At 38.5% G+C, this 27,297-nt stretch overlaps 1 protein-coding gene across 1 annotated transcript in view; it reads right to left on the reverse strand.

The window, feature by feature from the left end:
* LOC120302704 (macrophage mannose receptor 1-like) overlaps positions 1–25,530 on the reverse strand; it is a 45,775-nt gene extending 20,245 nt beyond the window's left edge. The window contains exons 1-14 of the mRNA XM_039331529.1: positions 25,470–25,530; positions 24,492–24,893; positions 23,551–23,724; positions 20,718–20,882; positions 19,554–19,667; positions 18,291–18,434; positions 11,313–11,495; positions 10,790–10,947; positions 8,212–8,325; positions 7,412–7,527; positions 5,625–5,773; positions 5,315–5,514; positions 4,122–4,243; positions 3,440–3,518 (exon numbers count right to left, since the gene is read on the reverse strand). Of these exons, the coding sequence (XP_039187463.1) occupies positions 3,440–3,518; positions 4,122–4,243; positions 5,315–5,514; positions 5,625–5,773; positions 7,412–7,527; positions 8,212–8,325; positions 10,790–10,947; positions 11,313–11,495; positions 18,291–18,434; positions 19,554–19,667; positions 20,718–20,882; positions 23,551–23,724; positions 24,492–24,893; positions 25,470–25,530 (2,181 nt within the window). The remainder of the gene's footprint in view (positions 1–3,439; positions 3,519–4,121; positions 4,244–5,314; positions 5,515–5,624; positions 5,774–7,411; positions 7,528–8,211; positions 8,326–10,789; positions 10,948–11,312; positions 11,496–18,290; positions 18,435–19,553; positions 19,668–20,717; positions 20,883–23,550; positions 23,725–24,491; positions 24,894–25,469) is intronic.
* Between the last annotated feature and the right edge of the window lie 1,767 nt (positions 25,531–27,297).

Raw genomic sequence — 27,297 nt, forward strand, 5'->3', positions numbered from 1 at the left:
AATATTAACAGGAATTTAAATGCTCACAAGAGGCAAGCAGCCAGGCGGCAAGTAGGGATTTAAAACTTGTTCAGGCATGTCAGGACCGCGATTCTGGGCATGCGTATTTCTGTCTGCTAGTAAAAAAGGGGTTAGGCCTTGTTTGGGACATGCCCGGGCATGTCATACTTCTTGTGATCTGGGTATGCGCAATGCTCAAGGGCGTGTCATTGCAAGGAGCTGGGGAGTTTGTGCGGGCAGGCCTGAACAGCTAGCGATTTAATTCCAGCAGTCTTTTGAAGATGGCAACATTTGATGGAGATTTGTTTGATGTAAATTTGGCCCCCAAACCTCCCAAGTGTGGGTGCAGAATAAGAAAAGGACATGAGTTATACAACTTCATTGTAGAGAACAAACTTATAAAGCCTTGTTATTGCAGATTCTGCAAAACATCAAATGGTAAGTAAATATAAAAAAATAAGAAAACAGTATTTTGATTGGTTGAAACAGCTCGCCTAAATCTACCTTATTTCCTGCTTTAGAAACAGCGGAATCTCAAAATGTCAGCATGCCTGATTCTGAAAGTGTGTATCATTAAAATATTATACCACTGCTTAATGGGATGTCTACAATCAAATGATCATATAGATCAGTGGTTCTCAACCTGTGGGTTGGGACCCCATTTGGGGTCGAACGACCATTTCACGGGGGTCGCCAAACAACGCAGTCTGCCATTTTTTCCCCTTTTCCTTAGCTGTGCTACTCCCTTTTATTCTATTGGCTTTCAAAAGCCAATAGGAATTGTCCAGGCTGTCTCTGCCCTGCTGAGCCCTCCAAAAGTCCAATTCTGCAAATGGTGTTGCACCAGTTGAGTAGTCCTCGACTTACGACCAATTGAGTAGTCCTCGACTAACGACTGGTTGGGGGTCGCGGCATTAAAAAGGTTGAGAACTACTGATATAGATAATATCGGTGAAACAGAGCTTATTAACAGCTTATGCTTTAGACTTTCTATGCCTCATGTTCTCTGGATCATCATCAGTATTTCTGACAAAATGAATAACTTATATTTCACCTGGGATTCCCTTGGTGACCTCAAGACATTCATACAGCGTATCGAAAAGAGCTGTAAACCACTGACGTTAATGTCAAAGATTGAATCTGAATTGCCATTGTCTCTGAAGAGATTCATATGCCAAAATGTAACAGAAATTAATTACAAGAAGCTGTTAATGCTATGAAATTTATAATAAAATGTGCTTTACAAATCACATGAAAGATGTATTATGTTTTTTCTTTTGTAGACCCCTGTTTAACCTTGGCAGATGTTAAACACAATTTAATCAAATCTCATGGGATATTATTCAATTGGGTTTTCCTGATGAGGCGGGGCTGGCCAGTTTTGCAAACGTTGTGAAGAACTCACCAACTCTGATGTGATTAATTTGTAAAATCATGTACTATTCAAATGCAGTTTTGCAAAAGTTGTGAAGAACACACCTCCTCTGATGTGATTAATTTGTGTTGATGTTAAACACAAAGGTAAAAACCACCTGTGCATTTTAAAAGGGGCTGTGGTTTGTTTGTTTTTTCCCCTTATTCGAGGAAATGATTTTAAAGCCACCTAGAAATAAATACCTTTTAGAAAAAAATACCTTTTAGAAAAAAAGGGGTTAAATGCAGGCTCTGGCTACCTTTCAGGGGCTTCTTTTTTCCCAGCTTTTGAGGCAATGATTTTTAAAACTCCACAAAAATTAAAAGCATCGTTAGGCTAGAATGATTAGAAACAAAAAGCCTTTTTATTTTTTATTTCACAGCTCCCCAAAGTAAGGCTTGTTTCCCAAAAACACAAGCCTCTGCTAATTATTCACTTTACTTAGCTTTTTTTGGTTTTGAATATCTATAGAATTAGTCTAGGGTTAACCTAATCATGTACCCAGAGGATTGACTGCCAATCTTGATGGGATTAGGCCAACACGTCACATCCGGAGGGTGGGGGCTGAGCACATCACTTCCTTTTAGGGCTATGACCTGCTGACGTAATCAGCATATGGATTTGTTTACTTTGATGACATCACTGATCAAAAGTGCTGATAATTTTCATTAAAAAAAAGGTATACACTACTTCTACTGGGGCCAATAGCAGCAACAGCAATATTCACAAACGTAATACATAAACAGCCATGATGTCCTGTATTCTACCTTATCATCCCCCAATTGCATCTTTATGACCATTAAGAATATACGCTATATTGGACATCCCGCTCAAAATTGTAGATACTTGATACTACTCTACATGATACTTAGGAAAAGGATCACCCAACTATTCTTAATTAACTGGAGGTCCTCTTATTTCAGTAAAAACTGATAAAGGAAAAATTAGCAGAATGTGAAATGAAAGATTTCAAGTAATTTTTAAGTTCTATAAAAAACAATGCAATCAACCCTTTTTCTTTTTCTTTTTTTTAAAGTTTTTATTGAGTACAAAGAAAAAAAAGGATTAAAAACATTGAACATGGTAAATCATCTTTGACTGACATCTCAGTCCATATTGTACATTAATTACATATAATATATCTATATACAACTGTACATTTCTGGTCTCTATCTTAACTTATCTCTTTTTCCCCTCCATCTATAAAATTTGTTCCATATTTGATAAAATTCTGTTTCTTCCTGATTTTTTAATCTTTTAGTTATCCTGTCTAGTTCTACGCAATACATAATTTTCTTATTAATACTTCCCCATTCGGTATTTCTATTGCTTTCCACTTTTGAGCAAATAGTATCCTTGCCACTGTAACCATGTGAATATTTAGATATGTGTCCTCTTTATTTACATTTTTCTCTAGTATTTCTAATAGTAATGTCTCAGGTTTGTATTGAATGTTTTGCCTATTCATTTCTATTGCCCATTCCCACAAGTACACCTGTGCTTCTCTACATGTCCACCATACATGAAAAAAAAGTGCCCTTTTCTTTTTTACACTTCCAACACATAGGTGAGTATCCGTTATACATTTTGGCTAATCTGGCCGGAGGGAGATGCCATCTGTAAACCATCTTATACAGGTTTTCTTTATATGATGTCGCCAATGTGATTTTGTTATTTCGCTCCCATACTTGCTGCCATTGATCCATATTTACATTATATCCTAGATCTGTTGCCCATGTCACCACTGTTTCTTTAACCTGCTCCTCATATAGCTTATATTCCAACAGGTGCAATCAAACCTTTTTCAATAGCAGTCCATAGAAACTATCAAAATAATCTGAACCAGGTCAAATAGCAACAACATGTTATATTAAGATTTTAATATTTGATTTAACATCTAGAATATAGTTATAAGTCTGAGGAAATGACTACAAGAAATATTATTAATACCTGTACTCCACTAAATATTAAGAATACTGACAATTTCAGTTAACATTGTGTTATGCATGTTAATAATTTACTTACAGGAGATCCATCAATCCAAGTGTATCCTGGGCTGGAATCCACAATTCTTAAACCAAGCCAGCTGCTTTGTGATTGTAATCTAAAATGTAATAATCAGCACATATATTAAAATATAATTTATGCACATGTCTTTCTTAAATAGAACACTGCAATTTTCTTTCTGTGTTTACTTTTTCACACATAGAACATAAGTATGTCAGCAAATGAATAACCCCAAGAAATATCCAAGTTCTTAAATATGGCATATATCCTAACAGCTGAAATATGGTATCTATTTGAATGGGAATAGATTCTGATGACTACAATGTAATTTATTTAAGTAATCGTGTATAGGATAATACTAGAAGCCTTGCTACTTTATTGAGATGATGATAATTATGATTGAATCTACACTTCTGACCATTCATTATTATTTCTGTTGTAACAACTTAAGAAGTTTTTTTTAAAAATAGTGATGGTGATCTTACCCACTGATTATTGACATAAATTGGATCTCTAATTCTGAGGACCCTGAGAGAAAACTTAACTACATGCAAAGTACTTCAGAATGAATATACTGTATGCGAGATTATAAAGTTAACACTAATTATATATTTCATGATGATGAATTCAGTGCTCCAATAAACACTTTGCCAGGAGTGTTTCTGCCTTGTGATATAAAAAATAAAGTTTATATACTCACATTTTGTTTAATAAATGAAACTCTTGTTTATTATGAAAAGAAGCCAAGTGTCCTCCAATCAATTTACAATGGTCATATGCGTCATACCAATTTTTCTTTTCAGTTTTCTTCTCTGGATATGCCTAAATGCATATAAATACCTCATTACAGATCAACATTAATACTGCATTGTCTACTTCCCTTCTTGGCTGATTTTAATTATCTTTTCAGTTAAGCCTTCAAACTTTCATGTTTGGTATTTCCATTTCTTACATTTTTTTAACCATTACAATATCTATTGATATTAAAGAGAAAATGGAAGAAGTTAAAGGATGAAGGGTTTTTTTGCTACTGCCATAACTAGAGCTATGCAATTGGATGTAAAAGAATATTTGCTGGATTTTCTGAGAAAAGAAAATCAGTTATTCTCCCCCTTCCACACAGGATGATGATAATGATGATGATTTTACACACACACACACACACACACACACACACACACACCACATTTTTAAAAGACAGTTAGGCAGCCAGTTTCATGTAGTGATTAAAAGCATCAAGCTAGAAACTGTGAGACAGTGAGTTCTAATCTCACCTTAGATATAAAACCAGCTGGGTAACTTTACCTGTCACTCCCTCTCAGTTCTAGGAAGGAGGCAATGGCAAAACTTTAATCAAAAAACTTTGCCCAAGTAACTGAAGGGATTTATCCAGGCAGTCTCAAACAAACACAATTGAATGGAAGAAAAAAAAGTATTATGACAATCTACACAAATGAAGTTGTGAAGAATTAAAAATATATGAAACATTGATTGCATCAAAAATGCCAACTTTTAATCTTCCTATTAGAGCCATAACTATCTTAAGCTAATTCAATAATAATAGTCTTCTTCTTGATTGTATTGCTTAGACCAGGATTTCTTGAGACACAGTACCCCAGACAATAAATGGGGATCTCAGAGAGAGGGCCAAAGATAAGCTGGCTGCAAAGGAACGTGACCAGTCTCCATGTTGTCTTCCTTGTTCTTCCAATCACTACATGATTGGAAGAGGAGGGTTAATCATAGCTGAAGGCACCAAAGTCCCTCTGGAAGGGACAGGAGGGGAGGCTGGGATGTCAGCTCCTGCTGCAGTGTCTCCCTCTTGACCTGGCCTGTCTCAAAGGGCTGAATCTAATTGTCCAAACAAACTGGATGACTCCAACATTGATCCACCTTGAAACAGACATTCCTTGTTGGACTTGCAGTCCATCCTTCAGGACATGGGGGAGGGGAGGTTGCTCTAGGGATTGGAGGAAGTGTCACCCCTTCGGCCAATTGCTTGCAAAGGAAGGGGGCCCTCTCCTCGCAGTTCACAACATCCCACAGTCCAGCAGCATCTCCTGTTCTCATGGCAACGCAGCCGGGATTTGGGCCTGGCAGAATGGATGACAAAAGCCAGTTAAATTTAGTTTATCTCCATATACAAGCTAAATAGGATAAAAACTTTCCTGCCAGAATTTATTTGTTCTGACATACTCCATACCAGGCATTTTTGCATTCCAGTGACTGAACTGAATGGGGTCTCCATTGGTCCAGTTGAAAGTCCCTGGATTCCCTACATCCGAAAGGCCGATCCAGAAATATTTTTCAGGACGGTATCCAATTTGGCTAGTCAGGAAGGCCTGCTCAAATCTGTGGTAAAAATAATTCAAATCAGAATGGTCTCTTATTTTCCCTGTTTTCAGATTCTGAAAATGGTTACTCTTAGGTCCAGTTTATACTTTTACCAGTCAAATCACCTAAAAGGATTGTTGTGGAGAAAATAGGAGTCAGGAGTATTCGGTACATATCTATACATTTAAAAGATGGGATAAAGTTATGATTATCATCATCATCCTGTTAGATATGAAAGTACAACACTAGATTTAGAGATTCCTGATCAGAGCTAAGAAGCCCCCATAACATATATTAAGGTTAGGAAGACAGAGGTGAATCTTTCTTACAGCAAAGACTACAAGGCAGTATTCTCCTGAAGATTTAGGATAAGGGCAGGCCTCCATCTTACTGAGGTCTCTTCATAAATGCTGCCTGAGGCAACCATCCCAGAAAGGCCAATTGTAGGGTCTGCCCAATCCCTGCTACAAATAAAAAAGTCACCTGTGGTAGTTCTCTTGACCTAGATGTCTGACCTAGACTGCAGTTGCATCATAACATTCTCTACAGCATTATTTCCCAATTTTGGCAGTTTTAAGATTGTGGACTTCAACTCCCAGAATTCCGTAGCTGTCTGGTGAATTCTGGGAGCTGAAGTACAAATATTTTAAGGTTGCTGAATTTGGGAAAAACTACTCTACAGCAGTGGTCTCTATATTTTTTTGATAACACATCCTTATCAGTAAAAAAATTAAGTGTATATCTCATATAACTATGTTTGTTTGTAAATTATGTCTGTATTATTTTACTGGTATATTACCGGTATGTATATTATAAAACATAATTCCAAATGTATATTATACTTTTTATATTCTTTATATTAAGTATTAGTTGCTAATTTTTTTGGGAGAAACAATAAAATCCTAATATTTTCTTCCTGTACAGAAATGGATCAAGTATATGCATCCCAAGTTGGAGAGCATTGTTCCAAATAATTCTTCATAGCATATTAATATAGCATTCCTATCTGGAACACCATAAAAGAAGCTGGTTTAGAATAAGTGTTGCAGCAAGATGTTACATCCTCATTCCTACACAATCTGAAACCCCTTTTGGAAATTGGAAAAACTAAAGAGCTGAATTAACATTAAAATATATCCTGGAAAACATTTATTTTGAAATATTCATTAATCACAACAATAATCAGTAATCCATATAATACTCAAGGAAGTAAACCAAGCTTTAGATGATATGTCAAATGAACTCATGTAAAATTAGAATGAAAAATTAGGCATAATTCAGAAAAATGAACAATCCATAAACATCAGAATAAAATAATAAACAGTTTAGAATCAAGGAATGAAATATGTGGAAATGTCTTCCATGCTTAGATTTTTTTTTCATATATGTCACTAAGTATCATAGTACAATTTACTTTGAAGTAAATTAATTTAAAAAGCAGTTAAACACAGAAAATCTATTTACTGTTTTCTTTGTTAAGTAAAATGAGAAAATGATGAATCCTCTACAAATAGTTGATCCACTTATCTTGAGCTCATTCGTAAAGATGATAGATAGATAGATAGATAGATAGATAGATAGATAGATAGATAGATAGATAGATAGATAGATAGATAGATAGAATATTTTTGCTTTGTTCCTTTCACCATATTTTACCTATTCTCCACAGAGCTCAGAAATCCTTGGTTTGTTTCACAAGATGTCTTTGCTTCTGAAAATGTTCCAGGTGTCTTTCCAATTAAGTAACAATAGAAACCATATCGTTTCCAATCCTGTTGACATAGCATACATACACATATAGAACATTAGCCTTTGGGGTTTTTTTATTTCTCACATTTTTATCCTGTCCCAATCCAAAGATTCTCAGATTCACCAAATTATCTTCATCAAATATCAGATGTATCAGATAAAATATAAAGTTAAAATAATTAAAAACCACCCATCAAAGGGCGGTTTTTAATTATTTTAACTTTATATTTTATCTGATACACAGTGATAGTCTTAGAAGGCTGTTAAATCAATAAATGTTGATAGACATATTCACAGCATTCGATTTCTTTGTCAATAGTTTAGATTTATTTAATTTTGTAAGAACATTGTTGCAATTTGGATGTCCAATTACTATGGCCAATACAAATCAGCATTTTTCAGTTTCAGATTCAGTCCAATCCAAATATATTTTTATTCAGAAAAAATATAGCAAAACATGTTACTTCTGTTTAGTCATTATCTCAGATAGTTTTTCTTTTTTTGTCATATAACTTGTCTTCTTATATAATATTGCAGGGAAAATCTTTCTATCTATATGGTTGCTAAGAGTCAACATCAATGTTAGGAGTGGAGGGGAATGTTCATCTGAAGGCAAAACTAGCTTCCTGGTCGATATCTCCAAAACTTCATAAGAAGATGAATAACTATTATAAAATATCAACAGCTATATAGTTCTTTAGACTTACTTTTTGGCATTTTGTATCAGGAGTTTCATCTGTTCCAGGAAGAAATTCTGAAGCTTCTATTTTACAGATGTACCCTAATTCCTCTTCACAGAAATGATCTGCCCAGTACCCATTCTGAGGATGGAAAGGTGAACAAATCTCACTGAAAAGGAATCCATCACTTTTACCCCTTCCTATTTTTTAATAATTTATACAATTTTTGCTTTTTTTTCATGAGCTGGACTATTAGACAATAATTGTTATTGCTGCATTTGTCTAAAATGTGCAGCCACACTAACATCTTTCAAAAAGATGTAAGTGTTTAAATTAAGTTGGGAATGATAAACATAGCTTTTAGCCCACAAAAATTAAATTATTTCAAAATATAATCCATAAATATTATAAAATATTTATAATATAAATATAAAATACAATTGCATTGGTTCTTTTCATCACATAAGCAGCCAGTAGCACACTTAATCTAAATTTAGCACCCCTAAATAAGTTTTTGTTCTTCAGTCAATACAAATTAAAAGTTTATTCCCAGTCTTGAATGTAATATACATTTTAAAGCAAAGTATTAATTACTTTGTAGCAATATATTGCAATATGAATGGACAGTTAAAGGATCTCAGGGTCCATGAGGCTGCTGAATGTTTGTTTGTTTGTTTGTTTAGCAACTTCCAGAGCCTTCTCTAGTTACAAAACTGTAGAATAAGCCAAGAAGTAAGCTTTATATTTCTTTTATAAATGAAGATTTTCCCCAAAATAATGTTTATAAGAGCTACTTGACATAATTAATTACTTTATTACTATCTTCCCTGTCCCCCCCCAAAGCATTAAGTTATGTCCTTAATCAGAAAAGTCCCCCTTTTCTATTTAGTTAAGCATCCTTAAGTATTCATTCCTAACTCTGAAAAATAACAATGCCATTACCAAAGCATATTGTTAAACAAAAAATGCAATCATTACAATCAATAAAATTAGCTCAGTACTTAACAGCAATCCAGTAGGCAAACATTAACATTAAAAAAACAAACACAACGAAAATATTTGAAAGCAATATTCTGTGATAAGCTCCAGAATATACACATCCGTAATAATTTAAACCAGGTGTTAACCTAGAATTGTCAGATAAATTAGAGTGGAACAACTCTACACTAATCCATTAATCAAATAAAAAAGCCTCTAACCCTTTTTATGGAGCTCTAAAAATGGGAATATTATTTATTTATTTATTAATAAAATTTATATGCCGCCCAATCCCTAGGGACTCAGGGTGGTGTACAAAATTAAAACAATAAATAAAACAATAAAATAAATGCATTCATACAACATGTTCCAATCGTGTCCCGGCCCCTCTGGGGACATCAACCCCAGGCCTGCCGGAACAGGAAAGTTTTAATGGCTTTCTTGAAGGCCGGCAAGGTGAGAGTAGTTCGAATTTCGGGGGGAAGTTGATTCCACCAGGGCCACCATAGAAAAGGCCCTTCCCCGAGGGCCCACCAGCCAACATTGTCTGGCCAATGGGACCTAAAGGAGGCCCAATATGTGGAACCTCACCAGTCTCTGGGAACTATGCGGCAGTATATGGTCCTGTAAGTAACCTGGTCCTAAGCCGTGAAGGGCTTTAAAGGTGATAACCAACACCTTGAATTGCGTCCGGAGATGCACAGGAAGCCAGTGCAGCTCACGGAGGATAGGTGACACGTGGGTGTACCTTGGTGCACCCACAATCCTCTCGCGGCTGCATTCTGAACCAACTGCAGCCTCCGAACGCTCTTCAAGAGTAACCCCATGTAGAGCGCATTACAGTAATCCAGTCTTGAGGTGACAAGGGCATGAGTAACCGTGAGTAGAGCCTCCCGGTCCAAATAAGGCCGCAACCGGTGCACCAGGCGAACCTGGGCAAAGGTCCTCCTGGTCACAGCCAACAGATGTTGTTCCAAATTTAGCTGTGAGTCCAGGAGGACACCCAAGTTGCATGCCTGCACTGAGGGAGGTAAGTTTACCCCCCCCCCAGGACCAATGATGGATCATCAGGATGACCCTTGGGGGGCAAGACCCAGAGCCACTCGGTCTTGTCAGGGTTGAGTCTAAGCCTGTTCACCCCCATCCAGACCCTCACATCTTCCAGGCACCGGCACATCACGTCAACTGCTTCACTGAAAGGACACGGGCAAAATCAAAAGCAGTGTTTCTCAAAGTGTGGTAATAGGACCCTGGAGTCATGAAATTAGAATTATTTCCAGCCCACATTGAAAAAAAATAACACAATATTAAAATCCCATCCAAACAATTGTAAGAAGTGATAGCAGCAGTAAATATGTCAGTTTTAATTTTTCATATGCCAATTTCTTTTTTAATATGATAAACATCAGTAACTCGTAGAAGTAAAAGTTCTTTAGGGATTCCCCATAATTTTTAAAAGTGGAAAGTGTGCTTGAAAGGAAGAAGTTTAAGAAACTTTGATCTATGGAATAAATTATGTTATGGAAGAATAGGTTGCATCAAATAAATCTGTAGACAGAAATTTCACCACAGAGAGAACTGAAAAGGAAAAAATCTCCACCAGACAATTGAGGGTTCTTATTGTTACCTCCCCACTCATGATGACACAGTCTTCCTGCACGTCGCTTATAAGGGTGGGTTCTCCTTTCTGCCATTTGATGAATCTCACTGTAGTACCATCACTCCATTCAAAATATGAAGTCGTCTTCTGGTCATTTAGACCTATCCACAAATTATCTGTTGGTTCTAAAAAGACAAATTCATTTTATTCATTTGCTCTCAAATGTAATGAATGAAGTCCAGAGGTTGTATATAATCCCAGAGCCCACAGCACTCTGTGCTTGTTGGTTGGGATTAAGTGAGTCTACTGTATGTGTGACATAAGTGACTGGCAAATGTCTGTGCTAATCTGCCATGGATGTATACAGCAGTTGTAGTGTTATTTAAACCATACAAGCTCAGTAGATTTTTTACAAATATTTTAAGGCCTAAATAAATACTCTCTTTTTTTTCTTGTGATGACAGCCTAAGCAGCTATTCCTTTCTTTTCCTGGCATCCATGTACCCACAGAGTATAGGAAACAGGAAATAAATCTTCTAAATACACTTACTGTAGCCAAGTTGGGAAAAAACAAAGCTGTATTCCTCAATGTCATGTATACTTAGTAAATGTCCATCATCCTTTTGGCAGGAGACTGATGCATCCTTCCACGTTTTGCGATCTCTGTTCAGATGGTAACAGTGCTTTGCATATCCAACCCAGCCATCTGGACATTTAACTGGCTTCAGATCATCTAAAAAGACAGTAATTATATACAAACTGTTGAGTCCGTCGCGAAATGGTAAGACACGAGAAGCAGTTGTAGTTCTCAGGAAACCTTTATTCTTCAGTTCAGCTTACATTGGAATATGGCGGCAACGCCCAAAACTCTCGGCCTCCTTTTATAGGCCTTTCCCGGGTCAATCTGCTACTTTTGGCGCGCCAGCACCCGCACATGCGCACACATACTGGCGACAGCCTGTCTGGTCCCGGGCAGCTTGCACCTGCCCGGGACCGCCTGCAATGCCCCAAGCCTGCTTGCAAGGCTCAGGTCATAACACCCCTTTCCCCCGGGCTAAAACTACGACCAATGCCATAATAATACACAACCCACTCTTAGTACAATGCTCTGCTCCCCCAATGTTCGGAGTTCCCCCCGTTTCCATTGCCTTAGTGTTTCTACCCTTCTACTGTTTAGCCAATAGTATTATGTAATCCTTTAAGTACTTAGGAGATTTCCTTGCTCTCTGTGACCTCCTAAGCTCTGGGTGTCTGACAGGTACCCCCTGACTGAGGGGTGATGTGTGCCTGTCCCCCTTGTTATGCCTTGGTGACTCCCAAGGACTGTGCTCCAATGCCTGGCCTGCTTGCTTGCCCACCGGGCTCGTCAGGCCAGGGCTTCTTCCGGTGTGTGACTTGGTTGTCCTGCCTAGCTGTAGGCTCTCTGGCCCTTCTAAGTGACTGTCACTGTTGGGCGTTTCTGTAGAACCTCCTAGGTCCATCCAAGACCTGTCAGGAGGCTGTCTGTTCCCTGAATCCCGTTCTGTGTTCGGGCTTGTGTGGGTTTCAGTACTGTCCCAAAACTCAGTTGTCCCCTGCGTGGAGTCAGAGGTGTTGTAGTCAGGATTTGGTTCCTCGACCACCTCCCTGTGTGTTCGCCCCCTTCTAGGGATAGGGTTGAAGTCAGGCCAACTAGGAGGAGTGTGTGCCAGCTCTCTTGCAGGGAATGGATTGTTGGGATGCTCCCGGGTATTCTCTCTGACTGGAGTACTGAGTGATACGGGTGAGAAGTGATCATGCCCCCGGGGTGACTCCCAGGCTGGAGTAGGCGTGAATGCCTGATACCTGGTTAAGCTCCTAGAATTCCTGTTTGGAGCAATCGCGGAATTTGGGGATGGGCTGTTTGTGGCTCTTTCATTGGTAAAGGGCAGCATTCCATGCCCCTCCCTTTGCTCAAAGGGCTCTCCCTCCCCCCCTGGAAAAGACCCAGGAGTCTCAGCGGGAAGGTCCCGTCTAGGGCGAAGTTGGTCAATGTGCCGACGCAGGACATGACCGTTGTCCTGGGATACCTCGTAGGATAGAGGACCTGTGACCCTGGATATAGATGTGGGGACCCATGTATGACCAGGCCCGTAATTACGAGTCCAAACCGGGGCACCCACAAGTAGTTGCCTAGGTGCCCTGGGGTGTGAGACAGAAGGAGGCAGTCTGTCCGGATGCAACCGGTCAAGCTTGGTAGTCAGTTTGCTCCCCCAACGAAGTTCAGCTGGGCTTCTCCCTGTAGAAGTGGACAGTGTGGTGCGATAAGAAAGGAGGAAGTCAGCCAACCTGTGATGCCAGTCCCCGTAGGTGAGCCTCTTCAAGGCGTCCTTGGTGATGCGAACCATGCGTTCAGCCATACCGTTGGTGGACGGGTGGAAAGGTGCAGAAGTGGCATGACGAATCATGTTAGCCTGCAAGAAAGCTTGGAATTCGGAGGAAGTGAATTGAGGGCCGTTGTCAGACACAATGACGTCTGGGAGCCCGTGTGCAGCAAAAATCCCCCTCAGTACCTGAATAGTCTTTGCAGTGGTGGTGGAAGAGACAGGTACAACCTCAAGCCATTTTGAATGGCTGTCAACGAGGACCAAGAAGAATTGACCCTGAAAGGGCCCAGCATAGTCAATGTGCACCCTAGACCATGGAGACTGTGTTTCCTCCCATCTATGCACAGGAGCTTGGGGTTTTTCAGGGCGTGAGCATTGACAAAGGTGGCAAGCATGCACCTTAGCTTCTATGTCTTTGTCTACACCTGGCCACCACAAGTGGCTGCGTGCAAGAGCCTTCATTCGTACAATACCAGGATGACCCTCGGGGAGGGAATCTAAGACCCTAGTCCTCATTGAGGTGGGAATGACAACTCTGCTTCCCCAAAGCAGACAACCCTGAGAGGTGGACAACTCGTTCCTTTTAGACCAGAAACTCTGAAACTCAGGACTAGGACAGTGCTCAGGCCATCCAGACAAAACCCAAGAAAGGACACGTGAAAGTGTGTGATCTGTGCCTGATTCAGCGGCTACATCCCTGGCATTCAGGGGGGACTCGGGCAAGGCTTGAATGGAGAGAATATTGATGGCTGGCGCGGGGTCAGCCTCTATTACCGGCAGGGGTAATCTACTGAGGCCATCAGCATGGCCCATTTCCTTCCCAGGCTTGTGAAGTAGGGAAAAATCATATGCAGACAAAAAGATAGACCACCTGAGCATCCTGGGGGAGATGATTTGGGGAGTTTGTTTACGTGTGGTAAACAGTCCCAACAAAGGCTTATGGTCAGTGAAGACCGTGAAATGCCTACCATATAAAAAATCATGGAATTTTTTAATTCCAGCAACAATAGCTAAGGCTTCCCTGTCTATTTGAGCATAGTTGCACTCAGCTGAAGACAATGTCCTGGAGTAATATGCAACAGGAACCTGAGTTCCATCAGCCCTGAGGTAGCTCAGTACAGCACCCACCCCATAAGGGGAAGCATCACAAGCGATGCACACAGGAAGGGACTCATTGAACTGAGCAAGTACACTGTTAGAAGTGAGCAAGGCCTTGACCTCATTGAAACTAGCCTCATGAGTTTGTGACCACTGCCACAATGCCTGTTTATCTAATAGCCTGTGAAGAGGCTCAGCTACACTAGCCTTGTGTGGAAGAAAGGAATTGTAGAAATTCAGAAGGCCCAGAAAAGCCTGTAGTTCGGCCTTAGACTTTGGCCTAGGGGCTTGCATAATGGCTTTTAGTTTGGATTCAGCAGGATGAATCCCAGCAGCATCAATTTTGAACCCCAGAAACTCAGTAGAAGGCACCCCAATTTTACATTTCTCCTTCTTGAGTTTGAGTCCCATTTTCCTGAACCTTACTAGCACAGCCCTTAGCCTTTCAGCTAAAATGTGTGTGGAGTCTCCTGCAATTAAGACATCATCAAAATAGGGGCAAACCCCTGGTATACCCCGTAGTGTGTTTTCCATTACGCTTTGGAAAATCCCAGGAGCGACATTTACTCCAAACTGAAGTCTCTTTACCTTGAAAGCCCCTCTGTGGGTCACAATAGTCTGAGCTATAGCAGCGTCATCATCAACAGGCAGCTGTTGATATGCTTGAGCTAGGTCAAGCTTTGCAAAAACGCGCCCCCCCCTTGAGGGAGGCCAGGATATGACTGACCACAGGAACAGGATAGGCATGTTGCTGCAATGCCTTATTTAGAGTGCATTTGTAATCAGCACAGATGCGAATGTCCCCATTTGCCTTAAGAGGCGTGACAATGGGGGTCTCCCATGGACTGGAGTCAACTGGTTCTAGAATTCCTTGTTGGATCAGTTTATCCAATTCAGTGTCAATTTTACTCTTTAAAGCAAAAGGGACCCTTCTTGCTTTAATTCTAATGGGAGTGACCGTGGGGTCTAGCTTTAACGACACAGGGGGTCCTTTGAATGTGCCCAGCTGGGGGCTGAAAACATCTGCAAATTCTTTGCAGACTTCCTGTAGGTCGAGTGTTTGTAGGCTGTTGAGCCCTGTGATGTGTATCCCCAAGGCCTCAAACCACTCGAGTCCTATGAGACTCGTTCGTTCACCCTCTACTACTAGTAGGTCTAGTGGACCCTCAAAATCCTTATACTGTACGTTAAGGGTGGCCTCCCCCTTAACACACACTCTGGAGTTTTGAAAATCCGTTAGCACAATGTCAGAAGGCCTCAACTTGGCCTGGGTTCCGCTGCCGGAACAAATCTTCCTAAATGTGTGCATAGAAATGATCGAAAGTGCAGACCCCGTGTCCAGTTCCATAGTTAATGGAACCCCTTGTAGCTTCACCTTAAGTGACAGCTTTTTCTTAATGGGCTTGTGTGTGCCTGTCCTATAGATGCTTCTTCGCGAAGCGCAAAACCCCACCCTATTCTGGCTGGGGACCCTGGTACCTTTCAGGCGCAATTCTTCCTGAGGTTGTACCTTCTGACGGCCCAGGCACACAGCTGCAATGTGTCCTTGTTTTCCGCACGCCTGGCAGATAGCAGAGCAGAACTTGCAGTCGGCTCTCTTGTGGCGACCTCCACAACTGATGCACTTGGGGAGAGCTGAAGAGCTTCTTCTTGGTTTTCCTTCCTTTGTGGGGTGGAGACGGTCCACTTCCTCGTCCGGATCCTCCTCGGAGTTTCTTTGGACTTCTTCCTGGTGCACGGACGCAGCATCTGGACTGTTTCTGATCGGCCGCATGTTCTTGATGACGCCGCCCGCTGCTTCTTCTGCGGTGACCTCTCTCAAGGCATCTTGGAAAGATAAGTCCTCCTTGGCGAAAAGTCTCTGTTGCAACTCTCGATGCCTTAGCCCGCATACGAACCGGTCCCTCAGTCGTTCCTCGAGGTCCTTGAACTCGCAATGTTTGGCGGCTTTCCTCAGTGCGGCGATGTACTCCTTGGCCGATTCTCTGGGTCATTGATCCCTCTGCTCGAAGGTGTGGCGCCACGCGATGACGGACATCTTAGGCTGGAAGTGCTCCTTCAGTAACTTCTTTAGATCTGCGTAGCTGACAGACTCTAAAGGAACAGGTGCTGCGAGGTGCTCAGCGATTTCGAATGCATCTTGACCGCAAACGCACAGCAGGGTGGCAGCCTTCAAGCTCTCTTCCCTCACCTGGTTACCTTGAGGTAGTTTTCCACCCTGGCTACATAGGACTCCCACCTCTCTGGACGTGAGACGTCGAATTCCGAAAGCTTTCCAATCTTTGCCATTTCGAATCAGGAAGGGTCTATCAGCCAGCCTATCCCCAAATGCGCACTGGATTGGCAGGTAGCTGCCGAGTCAACGCCGTTCCTGCCGCTCCGGACTCACTCGGGTAAGCTTACACCTTTTCTTCTTCGATGTAAGGCATCCCACCTTCGTCGCCAGTGTTCAGTCCATCGCGAAATGATAAGACACGAGAAGCAGTTGTAGTTCTCAGGAAACCTTTATTCTTCAGTTCAGCTTACATTGGAATATGGCGGCAACACCCAAAACTCTCGGCCTCCTTTTATAGGCCTTTCCCGGGTCAATCTGCTACTTTTGGCGCGCCAGCACCCGCGCATGTGCACACGTACTGGCGACAGCCTGTCTGGTCCCGGGCAGCTTGCAACTGCCCGGGACCGCCTGCAATGCCCCGAGCCTGCTTGCAAGGCTCAGGACATAACACAAACCATCAAGAATTCGAAGTGGAGGTAGGGGGAAAATCCTGATCTAATATTATGATATAGTTAATTCAATAAATAGAATTTAATAGAAGCAGATTTGAAGCAATCCATCTTAAAGATAAGGGTATTTTGTCTATTTTTATGTGGATATTTTTCTGAAAAATCATCAGGATTTGTTGTAATCAGATCTAACTTTTCATGGATCAGGCAAGTACTAGAATAGCACCTTTTTATATCCTATGTGACTACTTAACTATTCCGAAATTATTAATGCTTTCTCACAGTATGTATTAATTCACATAACTATTTTGTACCAGATCGTTAATTTTCTTCAAAACTTCCATCTTATTTTATAGAAATTTACAGAGAACAAACTAAAATTAAATTTGGCAGCAAATTTAAACTACCCAATGAGTCAAGAAATAAGTTGAGTCATAAGCATCCACGTAACAAACCTGATTTTACAACATTTTTGCAGCAGTCATTAAGCAAATCACTGAGATAGTTAAGCAAATGTATAGTCATAAGCGAAACCCACTATTTCAGCAAAACCCGCCCAGCAAAAATCATGTTCAATGATTGTGGGACATAGCAACTGGTCATAAAAGGCAAGTCCTCCAAATACAGTTACATGAACTCAGGTGTGTAGTTGAGGGATGGGATGACATTTTATAATTGCTAGAGATGCCTCAGAGCAGGGGTGTCAAACTGCCGGCCCATGGGCCAGATGCATCATCCGGAAGCCACTGCCATTCCATTGCCGGCAATGGCAAAACTGTCCCGATATGTCTCGCAACGTCACGTGACATCATGAGTTTGACATGTCTGCCTTAGAGGACCAGTGCTGGGTTTGTCTTAATTATGAATGATTGTTAAGTAGCTTATCAAAAGACAATGACTATCTGCACTTTAGGATCTTCCTTATGCAGGCAAATCTTTAGGCTTTAACTCATCTAAGAGGTGTGCTATATTTCATATTAAAATTTTCTGAAATAAAACAATTTTTTTCTATTTCCTCAGGATTTTGGATCATCAGAATAATATGAGAATTCAGCATCTCCCCCCCCCCCAGGTATAAGCATAGGTATGTACATAGGATGTTTAGGCTGCCTTGCTTCCTGCCATTGAGTAGATCTCTTTGGCCTAAGCAAAATTGTTTTTGCATAATGTGCTTTCAGAACCGAAATCTCTGCATGTTCTCCAGTCAGGTAAATCTATTATTTCACATTACTTTAATAGATTATTCTGGAACCATACCATCACTAGGAAAGAATGCAAAAATATTATTTGGGGTATGAGTGCCATGCAGTCAGTGAAAGAATAATTTATTCAGTTAATTTAATTTCTAGTTTACAACCTACCTGAAGAAGATGCAGATGCCTGTTTTGAAGAGTTCATTCTTTTACAGATGTATCCACATTTTTTTTCACACAGACTATCTGCCCATTTGCCATTCCTACCCTGCATCAATCCACAATTTTTTCCTGTTTCTAAAGAAGGGCTACCTGTAAGAGAGAGTAAGCCAGATTGTCCTATCACTGATGCCAAGACGATAACATTTTTATCTGTAAACAAATCAAAACTATTTTTCTGCCTTGTTCTTCAATTGTATCTCAAGAACAATGTATCTGTGGCTGTGCATCTATCATTTGGGCAAGGCATTGTATGTTCTATCCAATTAGCCACTGTGTGATTTCATATGTTATGGAAGCAATGGTGGCATGCGAAATATGCCACTTTTCCTATTGTTCTAATCAGTGCTTTATTTCTTAAAAAAAAAAAAAAGATGCCGGAACTCACACACATATACAACCTGCCTTGCCTACCCTATAAGGTTCCATCCAAAAAAGGTGCTGGAACTCCGTTCTGGGCGTTCTATGAGAAAACAAGCCCTGGTTCTAATGCTAACTATTAGAGCAGTGTAATGCTTTGAAAGGATGCTCCATTTCAACAAAGCTTCAGAGCAGTCCCTCAGAACAAGACAGTCAGCCGAAACGGTATTCTCCTTTGATGAACTCAATTGTAGTAGCTTCCTACCTTTAATCAGTCACCCTTTTAATCAGATCAAAGGGGCCAGTCAGATCAAGTCTGTGTTGAGGCAGAACCATTTTTCAAGTCAAGGCACAGCTTCTCTATCAACTGTTATGAGTGACAGGAGTCAAGTGGCACATGATGAGGAATGGAGCCTCCTTGCACAGGTCTACAAACCTTACACAAGAGGATTATTTCTCCATTCAGCTAAGCATGGCTACTAAGTCTCTTTTCAGAGTTTTCTGTCAGGATCAGGGGACTCTTCGGGGTGATAAAAAAAGTGAATGCAACTATACTGTAAAAATTGATGTTTATATACTTCTAATATACTTCATACAAGAATGCTAACACACTTCTAGAGAAAGTGTCAATTAAATCAAAAACATAATAAATATTTCAATAATTTATATATGTATTAATCATTACAAAAAGACTACAAAGTTTTGTTTTTAAATGCTGCTCTGACCTATTTAAGCAGAACTATTTTGGATTGAACGATAAAAATTTCCAAATATTCTAATCTTAATATCCTTAAATGTTACACTTTTCTCTATGAAATACCAATGACCTTCTAACTACATACATTTACTCACCTGGAGCCCAATTTAAATATCTTAAAGGCTGGTCATTAGCCCACTGCCATCCACTGTCAAAATCTGGGTTATTAAGACCAATCCAGTAGCTAGCTTCTGAATTTTGTGTTAATCCTGTTTTAGGAAGAAAATTCACATATTGATCGATTCTGTAACTCTGAGGTTGAAGACAAAATAGACAAAGTACAATTGAACCGAAGTACAACTATCATCTTTCTCTTGGTCTGAAGCTATACTTTTAATAGTTATATATAGCGCAAAGACTGTAACAACCACTATATAGAACAGAAAGGGAAAAGACAAACAAAGTGCAATCATAAACATCAAATAGCAATCAGAAGACACAATCAAAACACAATGAAAACTTCACTGAATATGTTACCTAATCTGCATGAAAACAACCAAGCTCAGAGTGCCTGAATTTGACCATGACCTACTTATATTGTTTTCTATTTGTACAATGAAAACTCCTTAACCTCACAACACATGGACAGACTTAACCATAGTTATATTGGGAAACTATGAGTATCTTAGATCAAGTAAATCTAAAAATGCTAGGGAATTCTTTTAAATTTGGTACTCAGACACATCAGCATCAATAGATGCATAGAAATAAACAACATTTATACACCATTCAAAAGTGACAATTAAAAAGCTAAGAAGGAAACAAAAAAATCAGAACATATCCTTTTCATCCATCCAACATCCAGATAAGGAAACATTAATAAAAAATAATTAAGCAGAAAACAATACTGTAACCCAGAACAGGGAGAAAACACCACACTAAGGATTTTGCCCAGTCAGATAATGAATCATATGCAAGCAAACAATCAAGTTCAGGGGGCACCAAGAATTCAATAATTCAACCTGAGCTACAAGTATTTTCTTCTATTGATATTTATGTATTAATTTCAAATCAATTTGATAAATTTTCATTTTTGGAATCCAAATTCAGTTATGTCAAAATACTTGTTCCTTGGAAGTAGGTTATTCAAAGTAAGACGGTTTGAAAGCATCAAATATTTTTCAGAAGATAATTTCTCTGAGGAAAAATTATGTTTCTTATATGAAGCTTTTAAAATTGCTTACTACTACAGATGAGAAAATATTTATTATCAGTAATGCCTTTAGAAGCTTTTTCAGAGATGTTTTGTTATGTGATACCTGCCAAATATGCTTGTTCATACAGTTCGTTGATGCTCAATAATTCTGAATGTTGTTGCTGACAGCTTTTTCTTGCTTCATCCCAGGTTAGAGCTGAGAAGGAATTGATCTGGTAGAGATCTCCTGTCCAGTGATTTTTGACCCAGAAAAAGTCATCATTTTCATCTGTAAGTATTATGAAAAATAGAATCAGCTCATTAGTAGCAAAGCCCTGAGAGAAATGTTTTTATTTATATTTTCATTGCATTAATTTTCATTGCATAGTTAATTTTCATCTGTAAGTATTAGGAACTTGTTGAGTGAACATATGTATGTATGGTGACTGGTTTTAGAAGTGCTGATTTTAGCAGTTCTAGCTACCTTTCCTATTTCCCATTCTATGAGCTAGCAAACCAGAACAAACAAACCACCTAGTGGAGAGCTCTTAAAGTAATCAGAGAACATTCATTTGTTAAGAACAAGGGATTGTCATGCTAGTTTCATCCTAGCACCCACATGGTTGCCTGGCTTCTTCTGCCAGGCATGAGAATAATGCTTCTTATGGGGTTCATAGAGATCCCTCCAGGCAATCAGGAATCCTCTGAAAATATTAGTGTCTTGATTCCAAATCACATATATGTATTTCTTTAACAAAGTAGACTATTAAAAAAAATTAAGATTCCCTGACGAAAAGTTTGATCCTGATAACTGAAAACAGAATTAAAGTGCTTTGTCACTGATTTCTTTTGGGATTTTCTTCAACATCTTAGTGTAGCTTACAACCTTTAGATTTCCTGGTTGTCTTCTTCTATCCCATTACTAATGCTATCTGGTCAGCCAAGATCAGTGCTGCCCATTAATGCAGAAAAGGCACAATTAAGGTCAGTTTTATATAATATTTTGATACAGTCTAAAAAAAAGAGGGTTAACAACAACAACTTCCACATTTTGTGGGAATATGAACTCACAGTATAAAACATCACACCCTACTACTTGACAAGATAGAAAAATGTGGGGTAGACAGCATCACCACCAGATGGATCTGTAGCTGGCTGACCAGCCATACTCAGCGAGTGGTCCTCAATGGAACCGCATCTACATGGAGGGAAGTGTGTAGTGGGGTGCCCCAGGGCTCTGTTCTGGGCCCAGTACTCTTCAACCTCTTCATCAACAATTTGGACGAGAGGATAGATGGGGAACTTATCAAATTTGCAAACAACACCAAGCTGGCAGGAATAGCCAACACTCCAGAAGATAGACTTAAGATACAGAAGGATCTTGACAGACTTGAACACTGGGCACTATCTAACAAAATGAAATTCAAAAGTGAAAAAAGCAAGATTCTACATTTAGGCAAGAAAAATCCAAATGTCCAGGTATAGTATAGGGGGTATACTATACCTATGCTCAATAGTAGTAACTGTGAGAGGGACCTTGGAGTCCTAGTGGGCAATTACTTAAATATGAGCCAGCAGTGTGCTGCAGCTGCCAAAAAGGTCAACACAGTGCTAGGCTGCATGAACAGAGGGATAGAATCAAGATCACGTGAAGTATTAATACCACTTTACAATGCCTTGGTAAGACCATACATGGAATACTGCTTCCAGTTTTGGTCACCGCGATGTAAAAAAGATGTTGTGATTCTAGAAAGAGTACAGAGAAGAGCAACAAAGATGATTAGGGGACTGGAGACTAAAGGATATAAGGAATGGCTGCTGGAATTGGGTATGTCTAGTTTAATGAAGAGAAGGACAAGAGGGCACAAGATAGCAGTGTTCCAATATCTCAGGGGTTGCCACAAAGAAGAGGGAGTCAAGCTATTTTCCAAAGTGCCTGAAGGCAGGACAAGAAGCAATGGGTGGAAACTAATCAAGGAGTGAAGCAGCCTAGAACTAAGGAAAAATTTCCTGACAGTTAGAACAATTAAACAGTGGAACAACCTGCCTCCAGAAGAAGTGAATACTCCAACACTGGAAATGTTTAAGAAGAGACTGGACAGCCATTTGTCTGAAATGGTATAAGGTTTCCTGCCTGACCAGGGGGTTGGACTAGATGACCTCCAAGATCCCTTCCAACTTTATTATTATTGTTGTTATTATTATTATTACATTAATGAAATGTCAAAGAGATAACTTTATGCCAAAATGATTCTACTGACATTCTGATCCTTCCTTCCTTCCTTTAACAGGGCCTGAAGGTGGTACACAAAATGCTTTCTTCTCATTTCTCCCCACAACAACAACCCTGTAAGGTAGGTTGGAATAAGAGAGAGTTTTCAAAATCACTCAGTGAGCTTCTGGAGCTAAGGGGGACTTGAACCCAGGTTTCCCCAGTAGCAGTCCAACCTCTTTTCACCAGATTCTACCAAAAAATACATCCAATTTAACAAATGAAAACACATGCTCATAAGCACATTAACTGAGAACAAAATAGTTACATCTAATTATATAGCAAAAGGTGATTTGAAAAATTTAATTAATCTTACTTTAAAATGTATTAAAATGTATTAAGTTCTATTTGATAGCACATTACCAAAATGTTGTGACACCACTTACAGGGCACAGTTGCTTTAAAATAATAGTGAATATAAAACAGTCTGTTATAAAAGGCTTATTTTTAAATATAAATATGAATATTCCATTGCATGACAGCCAGTTAAAGCACTAGCCTAAAAAGGAGAGATTGTCAGTTCAAACCCTGCCTTAGCCATGTAAGCCAGTCACTCGCTGAGTTGTTGTTGTAGGGAAAATAGGAGGAGGAAAGTGTGTTGATATGTTTGCTGATTTGAGTTGATTCTAAAAATAATAAAGGTAGAATACAAAATAAATAAATGTATCATCAAATAAGAGTTTACCTTTTACTGGGCAATATCCAGTTAAAGAGTCTTTATCCACATCCGGAGTTGTTCCACACCAAAGTCGTTGGTGTTCATCATCATTAACTATGCATTCAGCATACCATTTTTTCATATACTTGAAAGGAAATACGCAAGGTGCTCCAAAGGAATTGCCTTCTATAGTGAATAGAGCTATATAAAAAAATCAAACTTATTCCTGTTAGATTGAGAAGTACTAAAATGAGAGTAGAAATGCTATACAAAAATATCTCAACTTTTAGTTCTAAGGTATGCATACGGTTTCTGTATAATACATGTAACCACGTTTACTTAACTCAGGGATTTTTTTCAGAATTTATGTCTTAGAATATAGGTAGTCCTGCATTCATTTAGTCATCCATTCATTTAGTGACTGTTCAAAGTTACAACAGTACTGAATAAAATGACTTATGACTGTTTTTCACACTTACAACCATTGAAGCATCCCCATGGTCAGATGATCAAAATTTGGATGCTTGGCAACTGGTTCATATTTATGACAGTTGTAGTGTCCTAGTGTCATATGATCCCCTATTGTGATCTTCTGACAGACAAAGTTAATGGGAAAACCAGATTCACCTAACAACCATGTTATTAATTTAACAACTACAATGATTCACTTAACAACCCTGGCAAGAAAGGTCATAAAATGGAGCAAAACCCATTTAACAACTACCCTGCATAGCAACAGAAAATTGGGGTTCAATTGTGGCCAAAAATCAAAGACTACCTGTACATGCCATTTTTTTTTCTCAGATGAGTAAAAGACAACATCACTAATATGTTAAAGGACAACTAGATAGTAATATAATTTGAAATTATATCTTTAGTATCCAATTTTTAGATAAAGAGATTCAAAGAGAAGGAAGAGAATTTGGGTAAGCAAATTCAGCAAGAAGGATTAATATTCGAATATTTACCTTCATATTTCTGGGCACACAAGCTCTTTTTTGTTCTGTAGATCTTCCAAGTACTTTTTGTGGTGGGGTTTTCTGATAGTATAACCCCTTTGTTAGGTCCATTTGCAGGACTTAAAAACAGATCTTTGCTTTCAGTGGCAAGCAGCGTGTCATTTTTACATTCCCATTTCTGTAATTCAATGGTTTCATTGCACGGGGACAGTGTAACTGGAACCATGTTTGTTTTTGAAGGCACACTCAGGCATAACTTCACTGCCATATTCAATAACTGATAATCAGATACCCACTTAAAATTTTGCCAGTCGCTGTGTTTGTTGCAGTTGTCCAAGGTGAAGGAACGAGATTCTTGTAATTTTAGGCAAAGATCAAGATTTTCATTGTATAGCAAAAAAGTGTCACTGTCTATAAAATGAATCAAACAATAATAATAAATATAGAGTAACCACATTCATGCTCTGGGGAGATATACATACATGCATACTCACACACACACACACACACACACACACACACATATACATATATGTATATATATACATATATAGGTATATGTGTGTGTAGATAAACATATATAAGTATATGTGTGCGTATGTGTGTGTGTTTGGTTTCTTACTGCGTTTTCCACCTACTATTGAAACAATTCCATTGTATCTCAGATTTCATCTATTTAAATTTAACATTTTCTATTATTAATAATTGTAATATACCAACAAGTAGAAAAAAAAAGAATTGTTTTTAAAAATGGTATAAAAACAAAAAAAGATTTATAATGTTAATTTCTAAAGATTATTTAGATACTATCAGTAATTATAGAAAATGCATCCATACATTAGTGCTTTGGAGAAAACATAAACATAACTGAAGACCTTGACATTATTGGCAATAGAATAAAAATAAATTGAACAATTGAGTGTTTAAATAATTGAATTTAAATACATATATTTTAAAACAATATTTAAATATTTGAATAAATCTTACCTGATATTTGAAAAGTGGGCTGAATGAGAAATAAAAAAATTAGGAAGAAAAAAGTAGGCATTGTGAACAATAAAACATTCCAGAAAACTACCCTGAAATTAAGAACCAACTGAGGTAGCTTCTACTGTGGAATTCCTTTATATATATGAGCAAAGGTGACAGAAATATTCACTTCTGCCTTCAGTGTTATGAAATGTGTATTGTAATAAGTAGGTCTATGAATAATATTTGGCTTCCATGTAAAAGACTTATTTCCATAGAAATTTTCTCAGGAATTGACAGCTAATCTTTAAACACCCATCATTCATATATCTATTCATGCATACTCTATATGCCTATTAAACTATTCCCTTTGAGAATAAGAAACACTTTAAATGAAATAAAATACTATTTATTCAGTCAATGACTAGTAAAAGTAAAATCAAATTGATGAAATAAAATACCAGCATAACAAGGAGTCTCTATTATAAAAAATATAACACACTACTATGATAATGATAGCTACGTGTGCAAGTATAAATCTAAAATATTATAATATATCAGGTAAAATACATGTCAACTAAAACAAAATAGCTAACAGCTGATAACTCTTTTTTCTATTGTTATTTTCATTCAAAAAAAAGTCAAAATACAAAACTCCCACATTTTTTAAAAAAACAAACAAAGGAAGAAAAAAACCAAAACAAACAAGACATTAAAAAGCGCACATTAAAAAAGAAAAAACCCTAACACATGTAGACATAATATCCCCCTGTTTGAACACTGATTAATTATAGTACTATAATAGTTCAATTTTCCATCCATTGCGAAACAGCCTCCAAAATTCTTAAACTACTAAATCTATTTGCAAATTATTAACCTATGATCTATATACTTTATTAACAGAATAACAGATGTGGAAGGGATCTTGGAGATCTCCTAGTCTAACCCCCTGCTAAGGCAAGAAACCTATACCATTTCAGACAAATTATTGTCCAATCTTTTCTTGAAAACCTCCAGTGTTGGAGCATCCACAACTACTGGAGGCAAGTTGTTCCTGTGATTAACTGTTCTAACTGTCAGGAAATTTCTCCTTAATTCTAGGTTGCTTCTCTCCTTGATTAGTTTCCATCTATTGCTTCTTGTCTTCTCTCATGTGCTTTGGAGAATAGGCTGATTCTCTCTTCTTTATATTGGAACTCTGCTGTCATGTCACACCTAGTCTTTTTTTTTAATTAAAGTAGACAGATCTCTTTAAATAAAATAACATTCCCTTTCAATGGGAATGAGGCAAATTTATAGACTAAACACAGTCTCTAAACACATGATTTTATGAATAGATATGGATTGGAATCTCACCATTTTCAAAAGATAAAGATCAGTTATCACAAGAAATAGCCCTGAAAAAAAAACTCCAAAAAGAGTTTGGATGCTGATCAAGGACTGGCTGTGGAGATGGAAGCCACAGCAAGAGTGCCTGGAACCTCCTCTTTATAATAGATGGATTGCAGGATTCTGATATGGAATGTTAACAAGGTAAATTCCCACAAAAGAAAAAAAAAGTTATTTGAAAAAAGTAAATCATAATATAATATGTTTGCAAGAAACCCATATCAAAGAGATTGACAAAAAGTATTTAATAATAGTTATTTCTGCTAACTATAAGAAAATTAATGGGGTAGTTTTGTATATAAAATCCCAATTGCATCCATATTTACTGATCACTGATGATCAAGGCAGATATGCAATTGTGCAAATTGAATTACAAAGAATAAAATCTATTGTAGTGGGATTATATGTTCCACACCAAGAAAAGCCATGTTTTTAAAACATTTGTTTGAACATTTAT

The sequence above is a fragment of the Crotalus tigris genome, unplaced genomic scaffold, assembly GCF_016545835.1.
Source record: "Crotalus tigris isolate CLP2741 ecotype Arizona unplaced genomic scaffold, ASM1654583v1 scf7180000024437.13266115, whole genome shotgun sequence".
Lineage (NCBI taxonomy): Eukaryota > Metazoa > Chordata > Lepidosauria > Squamata > Viperidae > Crotalus > Crotalus tigris.